Raw genomic sequence first — 23,939 nt, 5'->3', positions numbered from 1 at the left:
GTGTGCCAGGGTTCGTGCAGGAGCGCTTGGGAAGCCACCGAGCGTCGGGCCTGGCCCCGAGCAGGTGCATGACGGATGTTAGCTTTGCTCTGTGCGTCCGTCCGCCAGTCCGCTGGTTCCAGGAGAAAGATCCATATGGACACGTGTGCACTCGGGGGCCGGTGGCCTCTGGCTCAGAATTACTCTGCCCGGCACCCCTGAGCCTCAGCTCCCACACGACCCCCTGCAAACACCGGGGGCTGCTTCTCTCGTCTCCTGTCTAGGTCCAGGTCGCCCGGGTAGCTTTTCTCCTGAACCTCTTTGGCCTCAGATTCTTTCTTCCCTACTGCCAGCTTCTATAGCCAGGAGCCCTGTTCATCACACTTAACCCTTTATACGCCTGAATCCATCCTATTTTTTTTAAGTTTATTTTTTAGTATTTTTTTTAAAGATTTATTTATTTGACAGACAAAGATCACAAGTAGGCAGAGAGAGAGGAGGAAGCAGGCTCCCTGCTGAGCAGAGAGCCCAGTGCAGGGCTCGATCCCAGGACCCTGAGATCATGACCCGAGGCGAAGGCAGAGGCTTTAACACACTGAGCCACTGAGGTGCCCCTATTTTTTAGTATTCTTTATACCCAATGTAGGGCTTGAACCCACAAGTCCGAGATCAAGGGTTACACGCTCCTCCGACTGAGCCGGCCAGGGACCCTGCCTAAATGCTTTTAAAACCCTAGAAGTTGGTCTGCCTAGGTGGCTCAGTGGGTTAAGCATGTATCTTCAGCTCAGGTCATGATCTCCAGGTCCGGGGATTGAGCCCCGTGTCAGGCTCCCTGCTCAGCGATGAGTCTGCTTCTCCCTCTCCCTGTGCTTATGCTCTGCCTTTCTGTTTCTCTCTCCAATGAATAAAGAAAAAAAAAAATCTTAGGGCGCCTGGGTGGCTCAGTGGGTTAAGCCATTGCCTTCGGTTCAGGTCATGATCTCGGGGTCCTGGGATCGAGTCCCGCATCGGGCTCTCTGCTAGGCGGGAAGCCTGCTTCCCTCTCTCTCTCATTCTCTCTCTCTCTCTCCCTGCCTCTCTGCCTACTTGTGATCTCTGTCAAATAAATAAATAAAATCTTTAAAAGAAAATCTTAAAATAAAACACCGGAAGTAGATACACCAGAATGTCAGCAGTGGGTCCCTCTGGGTAGTGGGACTTCTTTCCAGTGTAATTCCTGCAGTGTACACGTAGGACTTTTGTAACGAGAAAAAACATTCCAGAACTGCATTTCATGGAAGAGTTGATGGCAGCTTCTGTTCCCTCTCCCCCAGCTGCCAGTGTTTTGCCAATTTGGGAACATCCGAAATGTCTTTAGCCTCTTCGTCGAGGGACCTTGGTGTCACAGTGGCAGGGACCTTTCAAACTTCCAGTGACAAAGTTAAGGCCTTGGAGAAAATGCTTCCACAGAACAGACACACTGGGCGCACGTCCCTGGGGGGCCCGAGGGTGTGCCCAGGCCACCCCAAGTGAAGCCGGGAATGGGCCGGAGCTCTCCTTACTGAGTCGTCAGCAAGTCACCCACTGCTCCCTTCACCTCATACACCGGATGACAGCCAGAGGAAAAGGGAGCTCCGTATAAAATACCAAACAACTCTGCAAAGGTTCGGTGTGAGACGTCAGCGAGGAAGACCAGGGGAGCGGGCAACAGAGGTGTAGAAAGACATTCTGTGGCGGCAGTGCCCGAATGGCCTAAATGTGGGAGCTTGACAATGCCAAGTGCTGGCTGCCTGGAGGGCGCGAGTGCTGCCGTTGGGAACGCAGAATGGCCCACCACCCTGGAAAGCTGTCTTGCCATTTCTTCTTAACTTAAACCTGCGCTGACCACGTGAGCCATCGATCCCACTGCTGGACGTTCCCCCGGGAGCAATGGAAACGGCGTGTCCCAAAGATTCGTGCACGCACATCCACAGAAGCTTTATTCGTAACAGCCCAGACAGCCTGCCCCGCTGTTGGTCGGCTGGTCCGCAGACAGATGCACACGGTGCTACGCTCGACGGGGAGGGAACCAGTGAGGTCCGAGTCACAGGGACAAACCGAGCCAGGGCGCTGGGCAGAGGAGGCCGGACATATAGGACCACGTACCATGTGACCTTGCTGATTTGAAGTTTTAGAGAAGACAACACAATTTAGAGGGAGAAAACAAACCAGATGAGTGGTTCTCTGGACCTGGATTTGGGAGAAGATGGGCTCCAGGGGCCCTGCAGCGGTGACAGACACTTTCTCTGTTTTGAGTGTAGTGGCAGTGACACCGCTGGGTACGTCTGTCAAATTTTTATCAGACTTCACTGTGAACGTAGATGCGTTTCACTGCATGCGTTTCACTTTGAGTGGAAAACCAGAACAGGAAAACTCAAGGGGAACGTGGGTGACCCTCAGCACTGTCGCGGGCCCCAGACCTAACTCGACAAAACCGTCCGCAGACACCAAAGCAGGGAGCAGACTTCTCTGTGCAACCGGTCTGAGGTCCATCAGACAGCTGGGAAGTACCCGGAGTGAACGCTTCCTGGGTTTGGGGTCTGGAGCACTGAGGAGCTTCTGGGGCTGGGGGACCACGGCAATGCCACACGGCAACACAGGCCCTAAGTGTCGCCACAGCATATGCTTTAAAATGGCTTCCGTGGCAAATCTCATGTGTCTTTCACCACAATAAAAGTATCTGCCAGGGGGCGCCTGATGGCTCAGTGGGTTAAGGCGCTGCCTTCGGCTCAGGTCGTGATCTCAGGGTCCTGGAATCGAGTCCCGCATCGGGCTCTCTGCTCGGCAGGGAGCCTGCTTCCTCCTCTCTCTCTCTCTGCCTATTTGTGATCTCTCTCTGTCAAATAAATAAATAAAATCTTAAAAAAAAAAAAAAAAAAGCATCTGCCAGCCTCATGCAGCCATGAATTGATGGGGAAAGCGTCACTGAACACCCCTTCACCGGAAAGCCCAGAGCGATGGGGACCGGGGTTGGGGAGTGGGATCCCAGAGAAGATACTCTGGGCCCAAAGGCACGCCGGGATGGGGGCTCAGACCTCCGGCTGTGAGGTTTGGAGCTCCAGGGAGATGGACACCACTTTGGACGCCATCAGACTCACGAGGGGTGGAAGGGAGCGGGCTGTGGGACAGACCGAAGCACCTAGCCCGTGGTTCTCAGCCTTGGCCTCCTGCGGTTTGGGGGCAGAGAGTTCTTTTTTGCCTCTGTGTTTGTGGGGGCCATCCTGTGTGTTGTAGGGTATGTGCCAATGTCCCTGGCCTCTATCTCCACAAGTTCTGTGACACCTACTCGGTTGTGACAACCCAAAATGTCTCCCAACATGGCCGGAAGTCCCCTGTGGGCACCATCACCCCCAGTGGGAACCACGGCCCTAAGCCGAGGGGGTTGGCCCTAGCCGTGGGACAGTCTGTGGCCCTCTCCATGAAGCTGAGTTCCCGGACGGAGAGTCTCCCCAGGGTCAGGGGCCTGCTCTGCCCCGTCCCGGTCCTCCCTGGAGAAGCGCCCCATCTGTAAAACAGAGCTTCATACCGAATCACCCTCTGTCACCAGAGAAGTCCCTGTGACTGGCTGGTCCTCTTGTGCAGCCTCCTGATGGACCCAAGGCCCTGGAAACAGCGAGCAAGCCCGTCACCGAGGACCCCGACGTCTTGCCGGTAGGGAGCCGCTGGCTGTGGGCTTCTGGCCTCCTCATCCACGAGCTCGGGTCTGGGGCTCTGTTCGGGCACGTGTGTGCCTGCGGGGACCCCAGCTCTGGCGTGTGGAAGGCTCACCCATTACTTCCCCTCCTGGGCTCCCCGTCGGCTCATCTGTAAAACCGGGCGAACGTCGCTCACTCGCTGTAGGATCAGATGAGACGATAGCCCAGTGCTCGGCTGGGTGATGGGGCAATAGTGACGATAAAGCAAGCTCTGGCTGCCTGGTCCCTGGGGCAGTCCTGGTTCTTAGCCAGACGAGATCCCGGCCCTCCCTCCCTCCTTCCCAGAAGGTGCCTCCGGGAGGCGGAAAGGAGGAACCTGAAAGGGCAGCCAAACCCACAAAAGGGTTCCCAGCCTGGGGCTCAGCGGTGGAACCACGAGCCCTTTGTCAGCGGCCTCCGGGTGCCCTTTCCCGAGAGCAGCTCACTGGAGGGCTCAGCTGGCCCCTCTGGGCCCTCGGCCCCCACTCCTGTCATCCCAGCAGCCCTACGGGGAGACTCTCCCAGGCCTTGGGGGGAGGCTGCCCATCGCCACCCCGGCCCCCTCCCCAGGGTTGGCTGCCCCTTCCGGTCAGCCAGGAGTGCCAGGGGCGGGGAGCCCCCAGGCATATGCTACAGGGACGAGTGGGTGGTGCCCCTGCTCTGGCGTCGGAGGGAGCCAGGGGCATGCAGCTGTGCGCTGGGAGACCTTCAGGAGAAGCAGGGCCAGGGAAGGGGCAGGAGCTGGCTGGGAGGGACAAGGAGCCCAGGGGCGCCGGGAGCCCGATGTCGAGTGTCTGTCCTCTGGCATGTCTGTGGGGGTGGGATGGGCAGCAGTGAAGGTCCTGCTCACGACTTGTCCCTGGGATTGAGTCTGGCCTTGGCCGCTGACTCCCTGAGGGACCTCGGGGAAGGTGCTAAATGTGTCCCCAGCTGATTCTTCAGCTGTGAGATGGGACTGAAGCAGGGATGTGACCTTGTGAGGCCTGGGCCGAGGGAGTGCTGGGACAGCAGGCCACCTATGAGTCCCCGGAAGCTGCAGCAGGGAGGGGACCGCAGACGAGCTTAGGCAAGTAAATCCCTGGGGCAGAAAGTGTTCTCTTGCTCTAGGCAGATGCTTCGACATCTCTGCCCCCTCGAGGGGCCCGAGGGGCCCGTCTCAGGCAGGACCTGTTTGCTTTTTTTTTCACTCCCGTCCAGGGCTCGGCCAGTGCAGCTTGGGTGCTCAGAGCCAACACGAGCCCCTCAGCTTTGGGCCATCTCTCGCCTCGGTTAATGTCACCATGGGTGACCATCCCTCCCCACCCCTCCTTTGCTCTCCCCATGTCCTGTGGGCTTGGCTGGGCTGTAGGGCTCACTTCCTGGGGGCTGGGAGCTGGAACGCAGCAAGTGTCCGTGCCAGAGGTGCCATCTTCAGTGCCCCTCATGGTGGGGGCGGTTGGGCAGCGCCCGGGCGAGGGGCTCAGCCCACGTGCAGCTGGCGGGACCTGCATGGCGTTGGGAGGCAAGGCCGGAGCAGAAGAGGAGGCATGATTGGCCCATCTGGGGACTGGCTCCGGGAGCAGGGCGGAGAGGGGCCTCAGGAAACAGTCTCTCCTTGGACCCGCTGAGGACTTCGAATGCCCAGCGTACAGTGAAAACACAGGACTCCTTGAGTCACACTTGTCAAGAACTTCAGGATGATGTCAGAGCACCCAGCCAAAGGGGGGCCCTTCTGTGCAGCTGTGTGGGTGACACCCCATGACACTGTCCTGGGTGCCATCTTCTCATTAAGTCTCTGAAGCCTGTAGGAAACACAGGTTCCCCTCATGTCCTTGTGCCCAGCCTCCAGGACTCCTCCCTCCCAACCTCGCCTCTGCAGAGCCTCCTGGGAGCTTCTTCCGTGTCCTGTTGCTCCTGACCTTGAGGCCTAAGTCCCACGTGCCTCCTGGCCTCTCTGGTCCTGCCTGCAGCCCACTCCCCCACCCCCCAAGACGTGGCCCCTCCTTGCCCCTCCCCCAGCTGTCCCGCGTGCAGCCCGCAGCCTGGCACACCTGCCCAGTGACAGAGGTGACAGAGCTGGACCCGCCCTCTCTCCTTTCTGTCCCCCCTCACCCCCACCCCCGTCCCCGCACCCACCTCCCGCTTCCCATCTTCCAGACACACCTTCGAGACACACCTGCCCTTGAGAGGCACTGAGGGAGCTCCCACGGATACGTGGGGCAGAGGAGAGTAGGGGAGAGCTGGGGATCCAGATCTAGGCAAGGGCTGAGCAAAACTCGGGGCTCCAGAGGGTCCCCAGATGTGCTGACTCTGCAGTACTTCCTGAAGCTGAAGCCCCCAGAGCAGGCCTGACCTGGGCCCCCTGCCCCGCCATGGCCTGGGGTGCTGGAGGGAGGAGGGAAGGATACAGGCTTCGGAGCAGGCTGCTGATAAAAGCACTGAAAGCTCAGGAAGAATCTTAAGTGCGGGGCATCGGGATGGGAGCGAGTGAAGGATCCCCTCTTTCTGGGGCCTCAGGGTCTCAGAGGTCAGAGGCAGGCACCCCCTCAGGAGAACTCTCAGTCCCCAGACCTCCCTAGGTCTCCGCTTGTCACACTCAACTCCGTCCCCTCCACAGGTCCCTTGCCCTGTCCTAGAAGGGCCCACGTTCCCGACGGTTCCATTCCTGACTGCTCCCACTGGCTTGTCTAAGGACCCCTCCTCTGGCAGCACACGATGTGTCTTGGGTTAGGGTTGCCAGATCCAGCAAATGAAAATACAGAAGCCCCAGTTAAATTTGAATTCCAGGAAAACACAAAAAAACCTTTAGTATACGTATATCCCGTGCAGTGTCTGGGATATACTTATATTTTAAAATAAATAAATAAATATTTTTTATATTTACATATATATATATTTAGAATGTAGTTACACTTTTATTTTTTTTTTTAAGATTTTATTTATTTATTTGACAGACAGAGATCACAAGTAGGCAGAGAGGCAGGCAGAGAGAGAGAGAGAAAACAGGCTCCCCCTGAGCAGAGAGCCCGACGCGGGGCTCGATCCCAGGACCCTGAGATCATGACTCGAGCCGAAGGCAGAGGCTTTAACCCACTGAGGCACCCAGGTGCCCCTGTAGTTACACTTTTAAAAATGCAGTGGTTGATACTTACTTCGGTAAAACATTATTTATTTATCTGAAATGCTGAAATTTGTGTATCTGGCAACCCTCCTTGAGAGGCGTCTGGGAATATCAGAGTGGGAAGGAGCCGGAGCCGGGAGCATTCTGGAGCTTGGGGGGATGGCCGTCGGGTCCTCTCTCTTGCAGTCAGTGGGTCCGCCTGCCCGGCGCCAGCCCCTTGGTCGGCGTCTCCTCCTTCTCCAGCCCCTGCCCTCTCGCCTGTCCTCCTCCCTTCCCGTCTGATCTGGTCACAAGGCAGCGACTGCTTACCCTCTTCAACACTGTCCCATTTCTGACCGCCCTTGTTGCCATACAGGGGTGGGGGGCCACTGGGAGGTAGGGGCCCCCCTTGAAGCTGCCAGCCCTGAGAAAATCCCCTGTGGAAACGGTCAGGGGAAATGGCGCTTGACCTCGGGCACCAGGGAGCCGCTGTCGAGGGAGGGTGGAGAGCCCCAGCCCAGGGGCTTTTCTACAACACTGGAGGAAAACACTCAGATGCGCTCGTCAAAATGTGTCCTCACAAATTCTCCAAATCCCCTTTACTACTGACAGATCCCGGGGCACATCTGAAAATGCCTGTAACTCTGAAGTCCGGACAAGTGTCATTGTCAAGGTCATGAACACTGCTGATGAGCTTGGTGTGGTCACACGCAGATGTGAAGGAAACACCGAATTTCCAGTAGGAAACACCCAAAATAAACAGGTATCTTTCCCCCCACCCCCAGCCACATTCATGGATTCTCTGAAATTTGCCCACGGACCCCAGACGAGAACCACTAAGTGGGTCCCAAGCAGCCTTTCAAAGGGTAAGAAGCAGAACAGAGAAAAATGTCAGCAAGGGTCTGGGGTTCCCAGCCCAAGTGAACCCCGGCCTTGCTGCCCGCCACTGTGTGACGCAGGCCAGGCTGCTGGGCTCTCTGTGCCTCAGTTTGCTCGTTTTCCAGGCAGGAGCTGCTGGAGGCCTTGCCCACGGGGTCGCTCGGATGCAGCCGGACCCGACAGCCCGCGCCGGCAGCCAGCCTTGGCTGTGCGTGTGCTCGGTGGCGCAGTGCAGAACCTGCCTTCCTGCGGTCACCGTCCCCCAGTGTTTGGAAGCCCTGTTTCTGGAGGTCGCTGGGACTCGAGGTAAGCTCTCACGTGGGATCCCGGGCTCGGGATGGGGCACACAAAGAACGGGCTTGCCCGGGGTCTGCACGAGCTCCCAGGCTTCTCTCACAATCACACTTCCAGGAGCCTGTCTTCAGCTGCCTTCGCCCTACTGGTCGCTCTGCCGGGAATGCCCTTGGCTCTGTCTCCACCAGGCCAGGTGTCCCTTCACCTGCAGGCCCAGATGCTGCCTCCTTTCGGAAGGGGTGGGGGGACCACTGTGAGGTAGGGTCCCCCCTTGAAGGAAGGAGGATCCCTGGAGGCAGGGTCCCTGCAGCACGCCCCCAATTCCTCTACCTCTACGCAGGTGCCGGACTCAGTGCCCTGCCTGTGTCCCCGTGAATGCAGCTGCCACGACCTGCTTCTGCCTCCACTCCTCACAGGGCACCCTTCAGCCGGACCCCTGGCCTCTTCTCTTAACCGTGAGGGGCTGGGGGAGCCCAGGCCCTGGCAGAGATGCGCTCAGCGAGCGGGGATGTGAATGGCTGGCTTCCCTGAGTCCTGTCACCCACTCGGTGAAGACCAGGACTGAGTCTGGGCCGTCAGAGACCCACGGACAGGTTTGGGGTCAGGACGGGGTAGCGGGCGTCCTTGGAGCCCAGACTCCCGAAAGATGGGAGATCTCCAAGGCCCAAGGTCTGCACAGGCAGAATCCCCGAGGCCTGGGGCGTCAGACCCGCTCCTTCTGCACCCTGTACCTCTACTCCGGAAGCCTCGTCCCCCGCCAGCCGGGAAAACTTCGGTCACACCCCGGGCCCAAGGACCACATGTGGAGCCGCCGTTCTCGCAGAAGCATTATTTATTGCCGGATTCCAACTGAGGTCAACTCAGCTCCCCTCAGCCCCCTCGGCTCACCGGGAGCCCTACTTGCATTTAGTCGAGGTAGGGGGTGATGCAGTGGTCTCTTCCTCCTCCTCCTCGGGAGGGTAGTCCCAGCGAAAGCAGAGGCCCGAAAGGCCTAAAATCTTATGCTGACCACAGATTCCTGTGAGCACCTTCCCATTCCCACCGGCCAAGAAGGTGTTGCCACTTTCCCGCCCAAACATGGCATAGCGCCCCCAGTCTGTGGATATGAACAGGAACCGGATAAACACCCTGTGGGAGCCGGAGATGGTATCGATGTGTTCTCCTGGCTGCAGTAGGAACTCCTGGGTCGTCCCACCCGAGGCGCCAAACACCGGGCCCCAGGAGTTGCCACATCGCACCTGGATGCTGGGAGACAGGGTTGGGGGGGTAGCTGGAGGCCAGAGCCGGGCTGGCCCCCTACTCCCCAGGCACTCGGTCCCCTTGCGAGGACAGCAGTCCCCTCACTGCTGGTAAACATCCCCAGCCCGCGGACAGAGCTGTCGCCCTCACACCCCTGCTCTGATGCCTTCGGGCCTTGTGGGCTTGGGCTGGTCACCCAGCCTCTCCAGGCCTTGGTTTCCTTCTCTGAAAGTGGTTTGGGGGCAGTCAGCGAGATCATTCATAAGGGACCACGCGGGCAGTGTCAGCTGCTGTCACTGCACACAGTGGGGAGCTGTCCCCAGACCCAGCTTGGACTTTGAGCCCCAGTTACTGACTAGACCAGGCCTGGAGCAAGGTGAGGGCAGGGACCAGCTCTGGGCCTTCACACATTTCTGCTGACTTGTGTCCCGCCAGTATCCTTTCTGAGGTCCCTGCCTTTCCTCAGACTCTCCCCCGGACAGCCCACCCCCGGGCTCCCCGTTGGGCATCTGGAGCAGAGTATCTTGAGCCTCTCAGACTGAGGCTGTTTGGGGTTGAAGGGAGAAAGGAGGGAGGAGCATCATCTCCCCCTCTTTTTTTTTCTTTTTTTAAAGATTTTATTTATTTATTTGACAGAGATCACAAGTAGGCAGAGAGGCAGAGAGAGAGAGAGAGAGAGAGAGAGGGAGGAGGAAGCAGGCTCCCCTCAGAGCAGAGAGCCCGATGTGGGGCTCGATCCCAGGGTCATGACCTGAGCTGAAGGCAGAGGCTTTAACCCACTGAGCCACCCAGGCGGCCCTGCCCCTCTTTTTAGATCAGCCCAGGGAAGCCAGCGGGACTTGCAGACAATGGGAGGGGCTGACGTGCGGGAGGGCGAGGGGGCGTTGAACCCGGACAAGAAGGGAGCTGGTGGCTGCCGGCTCCGCAACTCCCAGGGTCATCCGGAGCTCCCGCACAGGCATGCGGGGACGAGGTGCGAAGCCCCCTCCACCGGCTGCTGAGGCCGTGGCGATGGCGCTCCGGTCCCTACTCACCTCTTCACCAGGCCAATGAGATCCACGGCCACCCGGACTCCGGTGATTTCACAGTCACTGGAGGTGCTGAAATATGTGCCTCCTCCGGCCCCATACATCTCTAGAGGGACGAGGGGAGCCAGCAGGGGAAGAGAAGGGCACCACAGGCTGACGGGGAGCATGTCCCTGCCCTGAGCTGGACACAGCCCTCAAGACAGCCGCGAGGCTCCAGGACTGGAGTCGTCGGTCTGTGGCGAAGGGTGAGTGTGGCCTTCCCGGGGGGACGGGCTGGGGTCGGGGTGAGGATGCACCACCCCCCCTCCCCACGGTGGGCGGCAAGCTGGGGGGGTCAGACTCAGTGAGACTTACGCTCTGCCCAGCAGGTGGCGCTCCACAGGAGGCCGAGAGTCAGCCCCAGCAGCATGGCCTCTGGATGGTGAGTCCCAAGGCTCCTGGAGGGAAGAGGACAGGCCCCTGCCTCTGAGGGGGGGCCCCCTTTGGACCTCGCCAGGTCCCATCGTGGGAGGGGAGCGCCACCATACCTGACCGTGAGTCTTGTCGCCCAGTCCCAGTGGCACAATGCCTTGTGCCTGGGCACTCTCCCCCCAGCCCTTTATACCCACCTCATCCCCGTGGGCCCCCATCCAGAAGGAAGGAGTGAAGGCCACGGGGGGAGCAGGAAGGAATGGCGGTGAGGGCTCTTCCTGGGGGAATCCCAGAGCCGTCCTGGGGGAGGCTCCCGGACACGCTGTGTTTATTATCTTGGCTTCATGGCCTACACAAACAAAATGGGACAGTGACGAGCGTTTCTCTGCCACCTCCGGGTCTCCCTCCTCAGCACCTGGACTAGAATGGCACTTTAAATGGGGGGTTGCTGAGACATCCCCCCACCAGCTTGGCCAGACAGGTCTGTACCCCATGGAGGAGCTGCAGTCAGGTGCCCACCGGGGCTCCTGCCTTGTGCAGAACCGGCCCCAGGACCTCGTTCAGGCCTTTGTGGAGCTTGGGGTCTTGTGGGCTTCCAGGAGCTCAGGCCCAGCTGTCCCCGGACCGTCAGAGAGAGCTGGAGCTTGTGTCCAGCTGCAGGTGGAAGAGACCCCAGAGGCCGGTCCCTCCATGGTATGTCACTTGGAAGACAGTGACAGTCTTTGCTTTGTGTCCGGAGCAGATGGCGCCGGGACAGGCTGGCTGCAACAGGCCTTGGGATGACCCAGGTGCAGAGGATTGGGGAACGGGCGATTCTCTAGGCCAGTGCCCCTGGGCACTCCTGACATCAGGCTTAAGGGTCAGACATACCTGGGAGGTAACGGGCCACTTGTCGAGGGCTGCGGGTCTCAGGCCCCTGCCAGCGCCGCTACGGGAGCCAGACTGCGTCTAGATCTTGGCTTCCCTGCGTGTGGGGCTTGCTGTCGGGAGCTCCCACCACCCCAACAGACAATCAGGTCATCTGCTGTCCGTGGGCTGCGGTACAGCCCCCTCCTGGGCGTTAGGAGAATTCGGGGGGCCTTCTCCTGCAAGGGCCCGACCATCCAGGCCTTATCTGTGCTGCCAGGTGGACGGGGTTGTTTTGGGCCATGTCCTCCAAAATCACTAAAGATCAGAAACAACACGCTTGTCCATTTGGTGACCGGACACATAAATGATGGTGTTGGCAGTGCAGGGGAGCACTCTGCGGGCTCAGGAAAGGAGGGATGCGTGGCCTGGGCTGGGAGCCAGGCTCAGCGCAGATTGGGTGTTCGGGAAGGTCCCATCAGGTTACAAGAAGTGGGTGCTGAGAATGGCCTTTTATGTGCACAGACCCAGTCTGGACGCGCAGGCTCCTCCTCCTGCTTTCACCGGGATGCCAGTGTTGGGGGACTGGGCACAGCGTGGAGACCCTGTCTCAAGGGACCTCCACTCCTTATGTGCCTCCGAGGTACCCAGGCCAGGGGTTAGCAAACTACGGCCCGCGGCCACATCCCGCTTCCCACCCCCATGGTGCATAGCCCAAGAGCTAAGAACACTTCTTAGTTTTCGAAGGTTAGAGACAACTCAAAAGAATAGCGCTTTGTGACACATGAAAGGCCGGTGAAACTCTACTGTCACGGTCCAAAGAAAGTGTTCCAGGCACACAGCCAAGCCCATTCATGGGCACGTCGTCTGGGGCTGCTGTCTCCCCACAGAGCTGGGCCACTGTGACACTCTGTGACCCAGAAAACCTGCCACGTGTGTCCTCTGGCCCTTTACCCACAAAGTCAGCAATCCTGCTGCCTCGCTGGTCCCCAGTCTGGAAGAGAGGCGGTCCCGTCCACAGCATCCCCCAGCCAGCCCCCTGTGGGGAGAGCGAGGGCTGCTTTGGACAGGACCCTTCCTTCTGGGCCTGCGCTGGTCTCTCTGCAGAGGCCCCTTATGGCTCAGCCACCCTCCACTGACTCAGGTTGAAAGCCAAGGGCTCCCCACCTGGCCCCCATGCTCCTCGCCCTCCCAGAGGTCCTCGGGCCCACTGATGGAAGGGGCAAGGACAGCCAATCCCCTCCTGAGGCCCCAGAGCCTCCTGTGAGGCAGAGGCAGTGGAGGTGGCGGAGGCCCAGGACCTTGGCAGACGTGGCTTGGGAGGAGGGGATGGGGGTTGCACAAAGGGGGCTCTGTTTCTCACCCCAGTCAATCGCTGGGTGCTTTTGTGGTTGTGGCTGCCAACTCAGGTGCCTCCTTCCTAGTGCCAGGCTGGCTGGGTTTTCGCCCAGGAGAATCTGTGAGAACCGGAACCCCAGGGAGCACTGCCTGGGGGGCGGGGGAAGGCCCCGGGGAGCAGTACCTGGGGGGTAGAGCCCCGGGGAGCGCTGCCTGGGAGGTAGAACTCTGGGGATCCTACTGGGGAGTAGAACTCAGGGGAGCACTGCCTAGGGGGTTGACTAGAAGAGCCAGTCGCTGCCTAGATGACAGGGGTGCCAGGACGTGCCAAAAAGCACACACGAGGGACACTTTCAGAGGGCAGGACTCACGTGCACACACATGCGCTCGCACTCGGACGCACCCTCAAGCTCGCACGCCTGTCCGACTTTGTCCACACACAGGGCCTTGCACAGGACCTGCACGTACGCACACATGCACCCCTGCCGAGGGGCCTCCCTCATCCCCCGTGGCGCAGCACTGGCCCTGGGGAGGCTCAACACAGGCCCTTTGTCCCTCAGGGCGAGATCTCCCCACAAGAGGATTTGCGAGGCCGTAATCCCCACCGAGCACATGCTTGGACCTCGCTGCCAGGAGCAGAAACAATGCGGCCTTCTCCCAGCAGAGGAGAGGGGCTGGACCAGGTCTCCCTCCCGTCGGGATGTGGGGACTGGGGAGGCCCCGCTGTGACCTGCAGCCTGCGGCACAGCAGACAAGAAAGCCTCCGGTTCTCACTGATGCCCCGCTCTAAGCTAAGCACTTTTTCTCCTTTTCCCCAGAGAAATGCAACTCCTGTTTTGGAAAACCACACATTTTGTCCAATCTTTTACGCAGTTCAAATTACATGGGGCGCCTGGGTGGCTCAGTTGATTGAGCGTCTGACTTTGGCCCAGGTCATGATCTCGGGGTCCTCGGATCGAGCCCCGTGCAGGGCCCCAGGGCGAGCTCTGTGCTCAGCCTGCTTCTCCCTCTCCCTCTGCTCTGCTCTCTGCCCGTGCTCACTCTTCTCAAATAAATAAATCCTTATTCAGCCCGAAATCTCTGAAGGACAAGATCCCTTGCTTCTTCTACTCTCTGTTGGCTGCCGGCTGGCCCGGGTGCTTCTCGGCTCGTAGCTACACCCCTGCAGTCTCTCTTCCTCCCTCACCTGCGCTGCTCCCCGTGACTGTGGCTTCTTTTCCCATCTTCCGTAAGGACGGCTGGTGTTGTGTTCATTGCCCATTCTATCCAGGAGTGTCTCAGGATCCCTACCTTAATTACATCTGTGAAGACCCTTTTTCCAAATAAGGTCCCATCAGAGGTTCTGGGTGGACATATCCTTTTGGGGGACCACAATCTAACCCATCACAGGACATTACCCAGTCAGGCTGAGGCTTGGCTGGGAGCCTCTCCCAAACTCCAGAGCCAGTGCATCCCACCTCCAGATGGCTAGAGCCCCTCCCCCAGGCCCACTGAGGCCCCCACCTCCATCATCTCAAACCCATCTGCCTCTCTGCTTTGAGAGACCCACCCCATAGCAGGGGTCCAACACTTAGAGAAGAATTCCCTTTGTAAACATCTTCTCCTTTCCTGGAGTTCAGAGGTCTTGGGGTCCGGGACCCCACCCTGACGCACACCCTACCCCATCCTTCCTCTGGCCTGCCCTTGAACCTGCCTGCCCAAACAGACTTCTGCAGCAACATCCAAGCAACGACGCTTACTTCCACATGAGGGCAGTTAGGACATTGCTCCCTTCCCTGTCCGTTTGTTTGTTTGTTTGTTTTCTGCTTTGACTTTTTTGTTGTTATGGTTAGATTACCACTTTTACAAACTGAGAAGCTCTTTTTTTTTTTTTAAAGATTTTATTTATATATTTGACAGAGAGAGATCACAAGTAGGCAGAGAGGCAGGCAGAGAGAGAGAGAGAGGAGGAAGCAGGCTCCCTGCTGAGCAGAGAGCCCAATGCAGGGCTCTTCCCAGGACCCTGAGATCATGACCTGAGCCGAAGGCAGCAGCTTAACCCACTGAGCCACACAGGCGCCCCCCCCCTTTTTTAAAGATTTTATTAATTTGACAGCAAGAGAGCACAAGCAGGGGGAGTTGTAGGCAGAGGGAGAGAGAGAAGCAGGCTCCCAGCTGAACCAGAAACACTCAGTGCGGGACTCGATCCCAGAACCCTGGGATCATGGCCCAAGCTGAAGGCAGAGGCTTAACCCGCTGAGCCACCCACGCCCCTGAAAAGCGTTATTTTTTAACCTATAAGTTTACAAAGGATATGAAAGTGGACACCCTCAGGGTCAAACCAGGCTGGGAGGTGGGTCCCTCTTCCTTTGTTGGAGGAGAGCCCTGGCGTCCTCCCCATTTAAAGTCCTTTGAAGACATGAAGTCCATTTGACGGAAGCATCGAGCCTGTAGACACGTTAGCCAAAGAAATGCTTGGGAGCAGGTGCTGAGATTATAAAGATTCCCCCGAAGATGTGTTTTGTTGTTTTTCAGTAGGCTGTACACCCAGTGCGAAGCGAGCTCGAAGCTGGAACCCATGACCGTGACTGAGATCAAGACCTGAGCTGAGATCCAGTCAGACGCTTAGCTGATGGAGCCTCGAAGGTGCCCCAGACGTGTCGTGTGTAAGGACATTGGTCAACAACCCAGATGTCCAACATGAAGAAATTCCTTCAAAGTTCGGTTCTGGTGATTTTTTTTTAAGATTTTATTTATTTATTTGACAGACAGAGACTACAAGGAGGCAGCGAGGCAGGCAGAGAGAGAGAGGAGGAAGCAGGATCCCCGCTGAGCAGAGAGCCCAATGCAGGGCTCGATCCCAGAACCCTGGGATCATGACCTGAGCCGAAAGCAGAGGCTCAACGCACTGAACCCCCCAGGCACCCCTCAGTTCTGGTGATCTTTAAGGGTTTCTTCTTTATGCTCCTTTTGTGGACTTGTATGTTCTAAGGAGGACGCATTGATTTTAGAATCACCATCTTGAGGGTATTTGGACATTGCAAGTAGGTCTGTCCCCCGAGCGGGGTACGTGCAAAGTCTCCAGGTGACCGTCCGCTTCTCACATGCGAAGGAGTGCAGTCTGCTCCGTGGGCAGACCGTGGGTGCCTGGCTCTGCACTTTGCCTTGGACTCTGAAAGGGAGACCCCGCTTGAAGTGGAGGGAAGGGATCCCGCAGACACAGAACGGGGCTAACGGCAATGGGGACGCATGGTGGGGGGGCGGGGTCCTCATCCCATACAAATAAGTATGGGGACGGAAACATTGCTTCGGGCCCCCAAGTCACCTGCATGTTCAGCTACCTGCTTATTTAGCAAACAGGCAGTGAGGGACGCTGCCCCAGAGCCCTGGCCTGCCCTCTAGAAGAGCCCCTGTGCAGCTCCAGCTCAGCAGTGCCCCCTTGTGTCAGAAGGCACACATGGCAGAGACAGGTGCTGAAAGCCCTGAGAGTTTACTGAAGGAAAATCCACCCCAGGAGATGGAGTGTATCAGATCAGGGGCTCCTAGGAGAGGGAGGGACTCAGGGGACTGCCGGGACCCAGCTTGGCCCTGGAGACGTGGGGCAGCGTCATACAGGTCTCTTGTGAAACTCCCCCCAAGACGAGGGTTCCATGATCAGGTCAGTTTGGGGAATGCTGGCTAATTTTGGCTCTTAGGTTTGCTGCCCTCACCTCTAATGCCCCTGATTGCCTTTTTTCCCCTCTTCTTTCCAGTAGAAATGGGACATCGACACTGTATTTCTGCCATTTTGGCATGTTTTATTTATTCTTTCTTGCGTCCACTGCCTCATCCAGCCTCTTTCTCGGGCACCACTTCTAGGAACTGCTTCTTCCGATTCCTCCCAGGAATTTCAGGTTTCAGGCCCCCAGTGATGACACCGGTCCCACCAGGGCAATCCAGGACAGTCTCCCCATGTCACACCACTGGCTCAGCCACGTCTGCAGGGTGTCTTTTGCCACCGAGAGTGACACACTCAGTCTCCGGAGATTAGGATGCCGACATCCTTGAGCTCCGTTCTGTTCCCTGCCGTAGGAACCTCCCTGGGGAAGGGCAGGCGGGAGGTCCCCTTCATCAGCCGTCCCGCCTGAGAATGACATCACGTTGCTCTCCCCCTTGACTGGTTGTTAGAGGATCTAGAATTCAACACCCACGTAACTTTGTCTCCGATCTCTGAAGACCCGGTAGCACCAGTTTCTCGCTCTTGTACCAGAATCTTCGTAGCTATTCTATTGTTGCTGATAGCGGCAGTCCTGGCGTTTGTCCTTGGAATGTGGCAGGCAGGTGGCTTGAAAGTGCATCAGCAGACCCTCCTCCATAAGCCTGAGAAAATGTCACCTGTCCACACACCCAACCAACTGGATTCTTGTTTGGTCTTTAAATGCCCTTACTGGGGCGCCTAGGTGGCTCAGTGGGTTAAGCCGCTGCCTTCAGCTCAGGTCATGATCTCAGCGTCCTGGGATCGAGCCCCGCATTGGGCTCTCTGCTCCACAGGGAGCCTGCTTCCCTTTCTCTCTCTCTCTGCCTGCCTCTCTGCCTACTTGTGATCTCTGTCAAATAAAATCTTTAAAATAAATAAATAAATAAATGCCCTTACTGGTTTTTTTTTGTGTTTTTGTGTTTTTTTTTTCTTTTTTTCTGATTACAACACGATAGCAAAGGGGTAGCAAAGGAAATCTGGAATAGGCTTAAAAGAATGGTAAGCGCCTAGACAGCTATCACCCAAGGGTGACAAGTGTGGACACTCCGGTGTGTCCCTAGTTGCACACGACTCTCCACACACTGTGAAATGCACGAAGCTCTGGACTGTGGTTATGCATAGAACCCATCCAAAATACTTCCGTTTCTCCATAGTTATTCTTTTTAAATTTTATTTATTTATTAAAGAGAGAGAGAGAGATCACAAGTAGGCAGAGAGGCAGGAGGAGACAGAGGGGGAAGCAGACTCCCCGCTGAGCAGAGAGCCCGATGTGGGGCTCGATCCCAGGACCCCGAGATCATGACCCGAGCCAAAGGCAGAGGCTTAACCCACTGAGCCGCCCAGGCAGCCCAACTCTGTAATTATTCTTGTTTGCATAAGGGAAATAGTAAATCTTAGTGGCTACCTAAAATATGTGCTCTGGCTTCTACAACTTTTTGGAGAATAGGAAAAAGGAAAAGAAAAAATACATTGGTATCACCCATAATAGAAGTGAAAAATAATGATGAGTGTCATAAGCTAACATCTGCTCTATGTTCAGAAACTATGTTCAGAAAGTCTGGACTCCAGGGCTCCTGGGGGGCTCAGGCAACCAGTTAAGCATCTGACTCCTGATCTCAGGGTTGTGAGTTCAAGCCCCACACTGGACTCCACACGGGTCGTGGAACCTACAGAAGGAAGAAAAAGAAAAGAAAGCAAAAATAAAAGACGATACAAGAAAAAAACTTTGCTCCAAGCTGAAGATGTCCTTAAAGGTGAAAGCTGCAGGAACTGACCACAAGGGAAGGCCCCCTCTTGGTTGATACTGGCTGGTGGGAAAGCACACGATAGGACAGTGGTCACTTATGGTCTGGGGGACCCCCCTCCCCCAAGCCTCCACCTTCTTCACCAGACAGGACTCCCATGTTCCCACTACGCATGTCCTCCCCAGCAGTCAGAGTGACTTGAGCTGTCTGTCCACAGTGGAGTGGCATGCCCTGAACCAGCTGTGGGGGAACAAGCAACTCCAGTGGCCACCGGGTCAGGCCCACTGGTCCGTGACGGGGTCCCAACATCAGCTTGGAGGCTGCTGGACCATGCATGCCCAGGCGCACAAGGCCTCTCTCTGCGGCAGGGCCATGTCTTCCCTGGAAGACAGCTGGGAACGGGAATGCCGCAGGGGGTAGGGGCGGGTGGCAGAGTGATGAGCCCGAGTTGCCCACCTGAAGCTGCCGAGTCCCTTCCCAGGATGGCTGAGACCTCTCACCATCTCCAGCCTATCTCAGGAGAGCAAAGGCAGGGGACACTACGGGGTGAGTAAACCAGGGACCCAATGCTGCCCCACGATGACCTCCGGGGTGCAGTGTCGACGGTCCCCTGGAGCTCCCTTCCACCCTGGGCCTGGAAACATCCAGTGTGGTCTGTGCCACATGAAGGGGTGGCAGGGGGCCGTGGCTAGACCTCCCGGAGCCCATCACTGATTGCGGGTGGGGTGGTGGGGCATCTCCACCGTGAAGGGCACAGGGCTGCATGGTCATGGCTGGGCCATACAGGCTCCGGGACCCCCATGCAGGAAAGTATGGCCAAGGCCACTTAGTGACAAACGGAGAGCTGGCAGGAAGGACCGTAAGGACTGTGATGAGCAGGATGACAGAGTGGAAGGAGCAAGGTTTCAGCTGAGGCCTTGGAGAACGGGGCTCAACCAGGAAAAGGGAACACTCTAGACCAAGGGAACAGTACCTGCAAGGACCCCAAGTCAGGTCAGAGCCGGTCACACAGGCGCCATGTAACAGCGCGGTGGGGAGTCTTGAGAGGGGTGAGGGGTGACAGGAGGTGGCAGAGTTCCTGCAGGCGTGGGGTGCCCCACCGGCCAGGAGCCCAGGGAAGCCACTGGCCCTGCTGTGTGTGGAGAGGAGGTCCTCCCGCTGCAGGGGGAGGGCAGGAAGGAAACAGAAACCGGGGCCTGCGCATGCCACAGTAGCAGCCTCTGAGGTATCTGGTGAGACAGGGAGCGGGCTGGGGGCCTCCTGCCCAGCGGGGAGGACTTTGGTCTTTGTGGCAGCCCACCAGTGTTCAACCACTCCCCATTTGGGGAAGCGAACCCCTTTCCCATCTCCCAGGATCACAGGTGAGCAGGGAGGTTGGCTTTGCCGACACCGAGACGTGCCTCCGTGATTTCTCACAGGCGCCAGGGGGACTGTGCCTCAGTAGTCCACAGCGGGACCCTCCCCACTGAGGCTTCCTGGGATTACCTCCCAAAGCAGCTTCCTGCACTCCAGTCCTGGTCCCAGGTCAGCCTCGGGGAAAGAGGTCAGACCAGGAGTGTCTATTGTGTGTGGTGGGGGGCCTGAGCACCGGGGGGATTCAGGACATTCCCTCCCGGCAACCCCCCTCGTCTCCCTAGGGGCCACTAATGTCCTCCCAGCAATTACCTTTCTGACTGATCTAACCAGAGGGGGTCCTATGATTTGCCCCCCAAACCCAAAGAGTGCAGACACCTGGAGCAAGATTCAGGAGTGAGGGCGTGCTGCTGGGGTGACTGGGTGTCCAGGGAGCCCCCCCGGGCCACAGAGGGCTCTGCAAGGCATAGACTCCATCATGTGAACGGAACGTGTTTATTAGCAGAAGGACAGTGGGGGATGGGGCCTGGCATAGCAGATGGCCCCACCTCCCAGGCGCTCTGGTGTGCTCAGGCCATCCGCAGGGGCGAGGCCAGCACGAGCAGAGCCAGGAGCAGTAGCTGCAGGCAGGGGGCTGGCCTGGGAACGCCGCTGCGGGACAACAGCTTCTGCATCCATCTGAAGTGCCTACTGACGTTGGTGTAGACTCCGGGCCGGTTGGGCCTCCCGCAGCCCGACCCCCAGCTCACGATTCCAACCTGAATCCACAGCCCTTTCTTTTCGCAGGCCAAGGGTCCGCCTGAATCACCCTGGGGAGCAGCGTGGGAGAGCCAGGCGTTGAGGGTAGGGGGGCCAAGGAGTCGGTGGAGAGGCAGGGACAGCAGGAGGGGCTGTGGAGTTGGGCAGACTGGGTGCAAACCCCATGCTCCACCCCGGAAGTGAACAAGCCTCAGTTTCTGCGTCTGCAAAGTGGGGCCATGGTCTCTACCCTCTGAGGGGGACACAAGGACCAAATGAGGTGCAGGGCTACAGGTGGCTCTCAAGCCTGGGGCTGGGGCGGTGGCCTGCCGGGCCCCGGAGGCCCCTGGTTGGGCTGGGAAGGGACACTCACAAAGCAGGCGTCCTTGCCACCTTGGATAGTGCCGGCACACATCATGTCTCCCCAGATGTCGTAGCGGAAAACGGGCTGTGCGTAGAGGTAGTTACAGATGGCACTGTTTATGATGCCGACCTGCACTTCCTGCAGGATGTAGGGGGACGGCAGATCTGGGGGGCGGGGAGAGACAAAGACGGCACCCTCTGCCATCTGGGCAGGAGGACTGGCCCAGGCTACAGGGTAGGGGAGAGGGTCCCTGGGGCCAGCACGTAGCCCACTGTGGACAACGGCAGGTGGCCAGAGCCCCTTCCCAACATGCAGCTTCCCCTCCGCAGCAGGCAGAGAGCAGCCCCTCAGAGGTGGCCAGCAGCCAGGGGGCGGGGGTGGCACAGCTGAGCCTCCGCAGGGGGCGGTCAGGCATGTGAGCAGGTGGACCAGCCCGTGGCCTCCCCCAGTAGCCTCCCCTCCTCACACAGCCCCAGGCTTCCAGAGCGTCTGGAGGAGCTCTCCGGGCTTTTGGAGCCCTCATGGGACACAGCGCCACCATGACCCTCGTTCAGGTAAGGGAAGACTGCCCACCCCCACCCCACACCCCACCACCCCACTGCCCCCGCAGAGCACCGGGGGGAGCTTGAGCCGGCTGTGAACCCAAACCCAAACCCGTGCAGTTCTGCAGTCTAGGCCCAGGCCAGCAGCCGAGCCAGGGGACAGCCACAGGGCTGACGCAAGAGCTGCCGAGTTGGGGAGGCCTCCTGTCGGCCAAGCCCCCGCCTGGGCCCTTCCCTATAAACAGTGTCAAAGCTCTGAGCCACCTCAGTGGGTGGGAGCTACGATGGCCCCGTTCCACATGAGGCGGCCGAGGTCTCCCACCTGGCATGTGGCTGAGCTGGGCTTGACACCTGCAAGACGGTGGGGTCCAGAAGCCCCCTCCTACCTGCCGGCAGGAAGGGGAGCCTAGGCCTGGTCGGGACTACCTGTCTGTCCGGGGTCAGGGAGTCTGGGGACTAGGCCGCTTGGCTCACACCCGTTCGGCGCTTTGGGCCAGGGGAGGTCTGCAGGGACACTCGTCCAGGACCCCAGCTCTCGAGGAAGGTGGGGCCAGTGGTGGGTACTCTAAGCCCCTCCACCCCCCTGCCAATTCCAGATGTGTGACCTTACAGACCCATGACCCTCTTGGCCAGTGAACCCCAGCTTCTCTGACTCCTGCTGGGGCCTTAGAGCCATTTCCCTACCTCTTTCACTTTCCTCATCTGTAAAGCAGGTATAAAAATGTTCCCAGCCTCACTCATAGGTAAGGTCCAGAAGGGAGAGAGACCTCTCCCTGCTCATTCCTCAGTCTCAAGAGCCTAGAACAGGGCCAGGTACACAGCACAGACGTGAGGAGCTGTGTGTCGTTGCTGCTGTGGGAAGGGTGCTGTGGGAACGGGCTGGGCCAGGGAGCTGTGTATGGGGCAGTCCAGGCCCAGGGCACCTCCGGGGAGGCTGTGCCCAGCAGTTTTGGGGAATTCATGGTGAGAGGTATGCAGGTGGCACTTCATGCTGGCTCAAGGACCCCAGGAGAGTTGGGTGGGAAGCCGAGGATTGTGGATGGCTTGAAACTGCAGGAGGAGACTCACGGGCTCAGTGCTCCAGGCAAGGAAGCAAGGCAGGGAGATGGAGGAGGTGTGGGAGAGCCAGGGTGGGGCTGGCTGGGTGCTGGCTGAGCATCCATGCCGACGTGGAAAGAGTGCTTGGCTAAATCAGTCCATGCCCGAGGCTGCCTGAGGCCCTCCCACAACCCCAACACCCCTGCCGTCTGGGGGGTGCAGGCCCGAGCCCAGCTGGCCTCCCTCTCACTGCGGCTTCTGGCTCACAGTCTCTGGAAGGGAGAAGGAGGCTGGTGTGAGGACAGGAAGTCTGTCCTTTCAGGGGAAGCAGGAGGGACGGCAGGTGATGAGACAAGTGCCGAGAGGCCCCAGGAGGGACCCAGCTGCACCCAGACCTAGGTGCGGACGGAATAGATGGTGGGGTGTGAGGCTCCCCCCCCAACCAGCCCGCTGCCCGCAGCCCTACCCTGTTCTTCTTCAATGTCCCCCCAGCCAGTCACCCAGCAGTCGGTCCGGTTCTGGAACTCAGAGGAGGAGGTCAGAACACAGATGGGCTGGATGTACTTATTGTAGGTGACGGAGGAGGACAGCTTCAGCAGAGCGATGTCATAGGACGAAGCCCCCAGATACAGAGGGCTCAGAATGATCTCCTCCACACTGTATCGGTTGTAGTAGGCCTGCAGATTCCAGATAGACGGTGAGGAAGACAGCTCGCCGAACTGCACGGACCACTCAAACGGATCACTGTGGCTGGCAGGACGAGAGAGCAGGCAGGGTCTTCAGAGGAGGCCCGGCCCCTGAGCACACCTGATGTCTGGGAGTGGGGGGAGGGGCAGGTGGGGGAAAGCAGGATGCCTCCCCTCCCCCGGGGCCTGGTCTGGCCACTCAGCCAGCCTGTCACCTCCCGCAGCCGTCATAAAAAACAGTGAACAGATGCACAGGACCAGAGCAGGTGGAGAACTCCACACCGCCCCCGCCACAGGACAGGCCCAGCACTTACCCACCTCCTCCCACCCACGGTACACCTCCACCCGGACCTGGGATGAGGAAGGGGACACCCGGTGCTGTCATTTGGGAAGAAAAGAAGACAGAAAGGAACACGACACAAAAGTGCTTGTGAATGCTCTGAGGAACACTCTAGAAGGGGAACGGGGTTTGCCTCACGTGCCTGCAGCCAGGCCTGGAGCTCAGGAGAACAGGCAGGCCATATCCGCACCCGAAGGGCATGCATGACCCGGCCCGCCTGCCCCAGACTCACTCTTCAAAGCAGTGCGCGGCCGTGAGCACCCAGCGGCGGTTGAGCAGACTCGCTCCGCAGCGGTGGGAGCCCCAGAGGCGCAGGCTGCCCTGCCACGGCCAGCGCCCCAGCTCCGAGTCCTTTCCGCCCACGATGCGCGTCGAAACGGTTCGTTGGCCGCAGGGCCCTGGGACGGACAGCGGGACACGCGGCTGAGCTGCAGGATCCCGCCCGCCCGCGCGAAGGGAAGGGGCTCCGGGCAACAAGGAAGGGCGCACGTCGGGGGTCTTGCCGCAGGGGGACGGGGGGGGGGCGGGGACCCCTGGGACCCTCCCCACGTGGTCCGCGGGTGCCCGCCCCTCCCCCCAGGGGCCCGGCAGTTACACGTGAGCAACGACGAGTTCTCGAAACCTGGGCGGGGG

At 58.7% G+C, this 23,939-nt stretch overlaps 2 protein-coding genes across 2 annotated transcripts in view; both read right to left on the bottom strand.

Annotated features, from left to right (window-relative positions):
* Nucleotides 1-8,744: 8,744 nt before the first annotated feature.
* Nucleotides 8,745-10,747, bottom strand: ZG16B (zymogen granule protein 16B). Its single transcript, XM_059415992.1, has 4 exons — nucleotides 10,718-10,747; nucleotides 10,545-10,627; nucleotides 10,197-10,296; nucleotides 8,745-9,168 (listed from the first exon to the last, which is right to left on the bottom strand). The coding sequence occupies exons 2-4, from the start codon at nucleotides 10,597-10,599 to the stop codon at nucleotides 8,820-8,822; spliced, it is 504 nt and encodes a 167-aa protein (XP_059271975.1). The 5' UTR covers nucleotides 10,600-10,627; nucleotides 10,718-10,747; the 3' UTR covers nucleotides 8,745-8,819.
* Nucleotides 10,748-20,079: 9,332 nt separating this feature from the next.
* The window catches only part of LOC132026999 (testisin-like), a 4,386-nt gene continuing 526 nt past the window's right edge, over nucleotides 20,080-23,939 (bottom strand). The window contains exons 3-7 of the mRNA XM_059415602.1: nucleotides 23,902-23,928; nucleotides 23,539-23,704; nucleotides 22,747-23,030; nucleotides 20,710-20,864; nucleotides 20,080-20,407 (exon numbers count right to left, since the gene is read on the bottom strand). Coding sequence (XP_059271585.1) covers nucleotides 20,168-20,407; nucleotides 20,710-20,864; nucleotides 22,747-23,030; nucleotides 23,539-23,704; nucleotides 23,902-23,928 — 872 coding nt within the window. The 3' untranslated portion in view covers nucleotides 20,080-20,167. The remainder of the gene's footprint in view (nucleotides 20,408-20,709; nucleotides 20,865-22,746; nucleotides 23,031-23,538; nucleotides 23,705-23,901; nucleotides 23,929-23,939) is intronic.

Source organism: Mustela nigripes, chromosome 11, assembly GCF_022355385.1.
Source record: "Mustela nigripes isolate SB6536 chromosome 11, MUSNIG.SB6536, whole genome shotgun sequence".
Classification (NCBI taxonomy): domain Eukaryota; kingdom Metazoa; phylum Chordata; class Mammalia; order Carnivora; family Mustelidae; genus Mustela; species Mustela nigripes.
The sequence above is the reverse complement of the archived record's forward strand: the minus strand, read 5'-3'. Positions and strand labels throughout refer to the sequence as shown.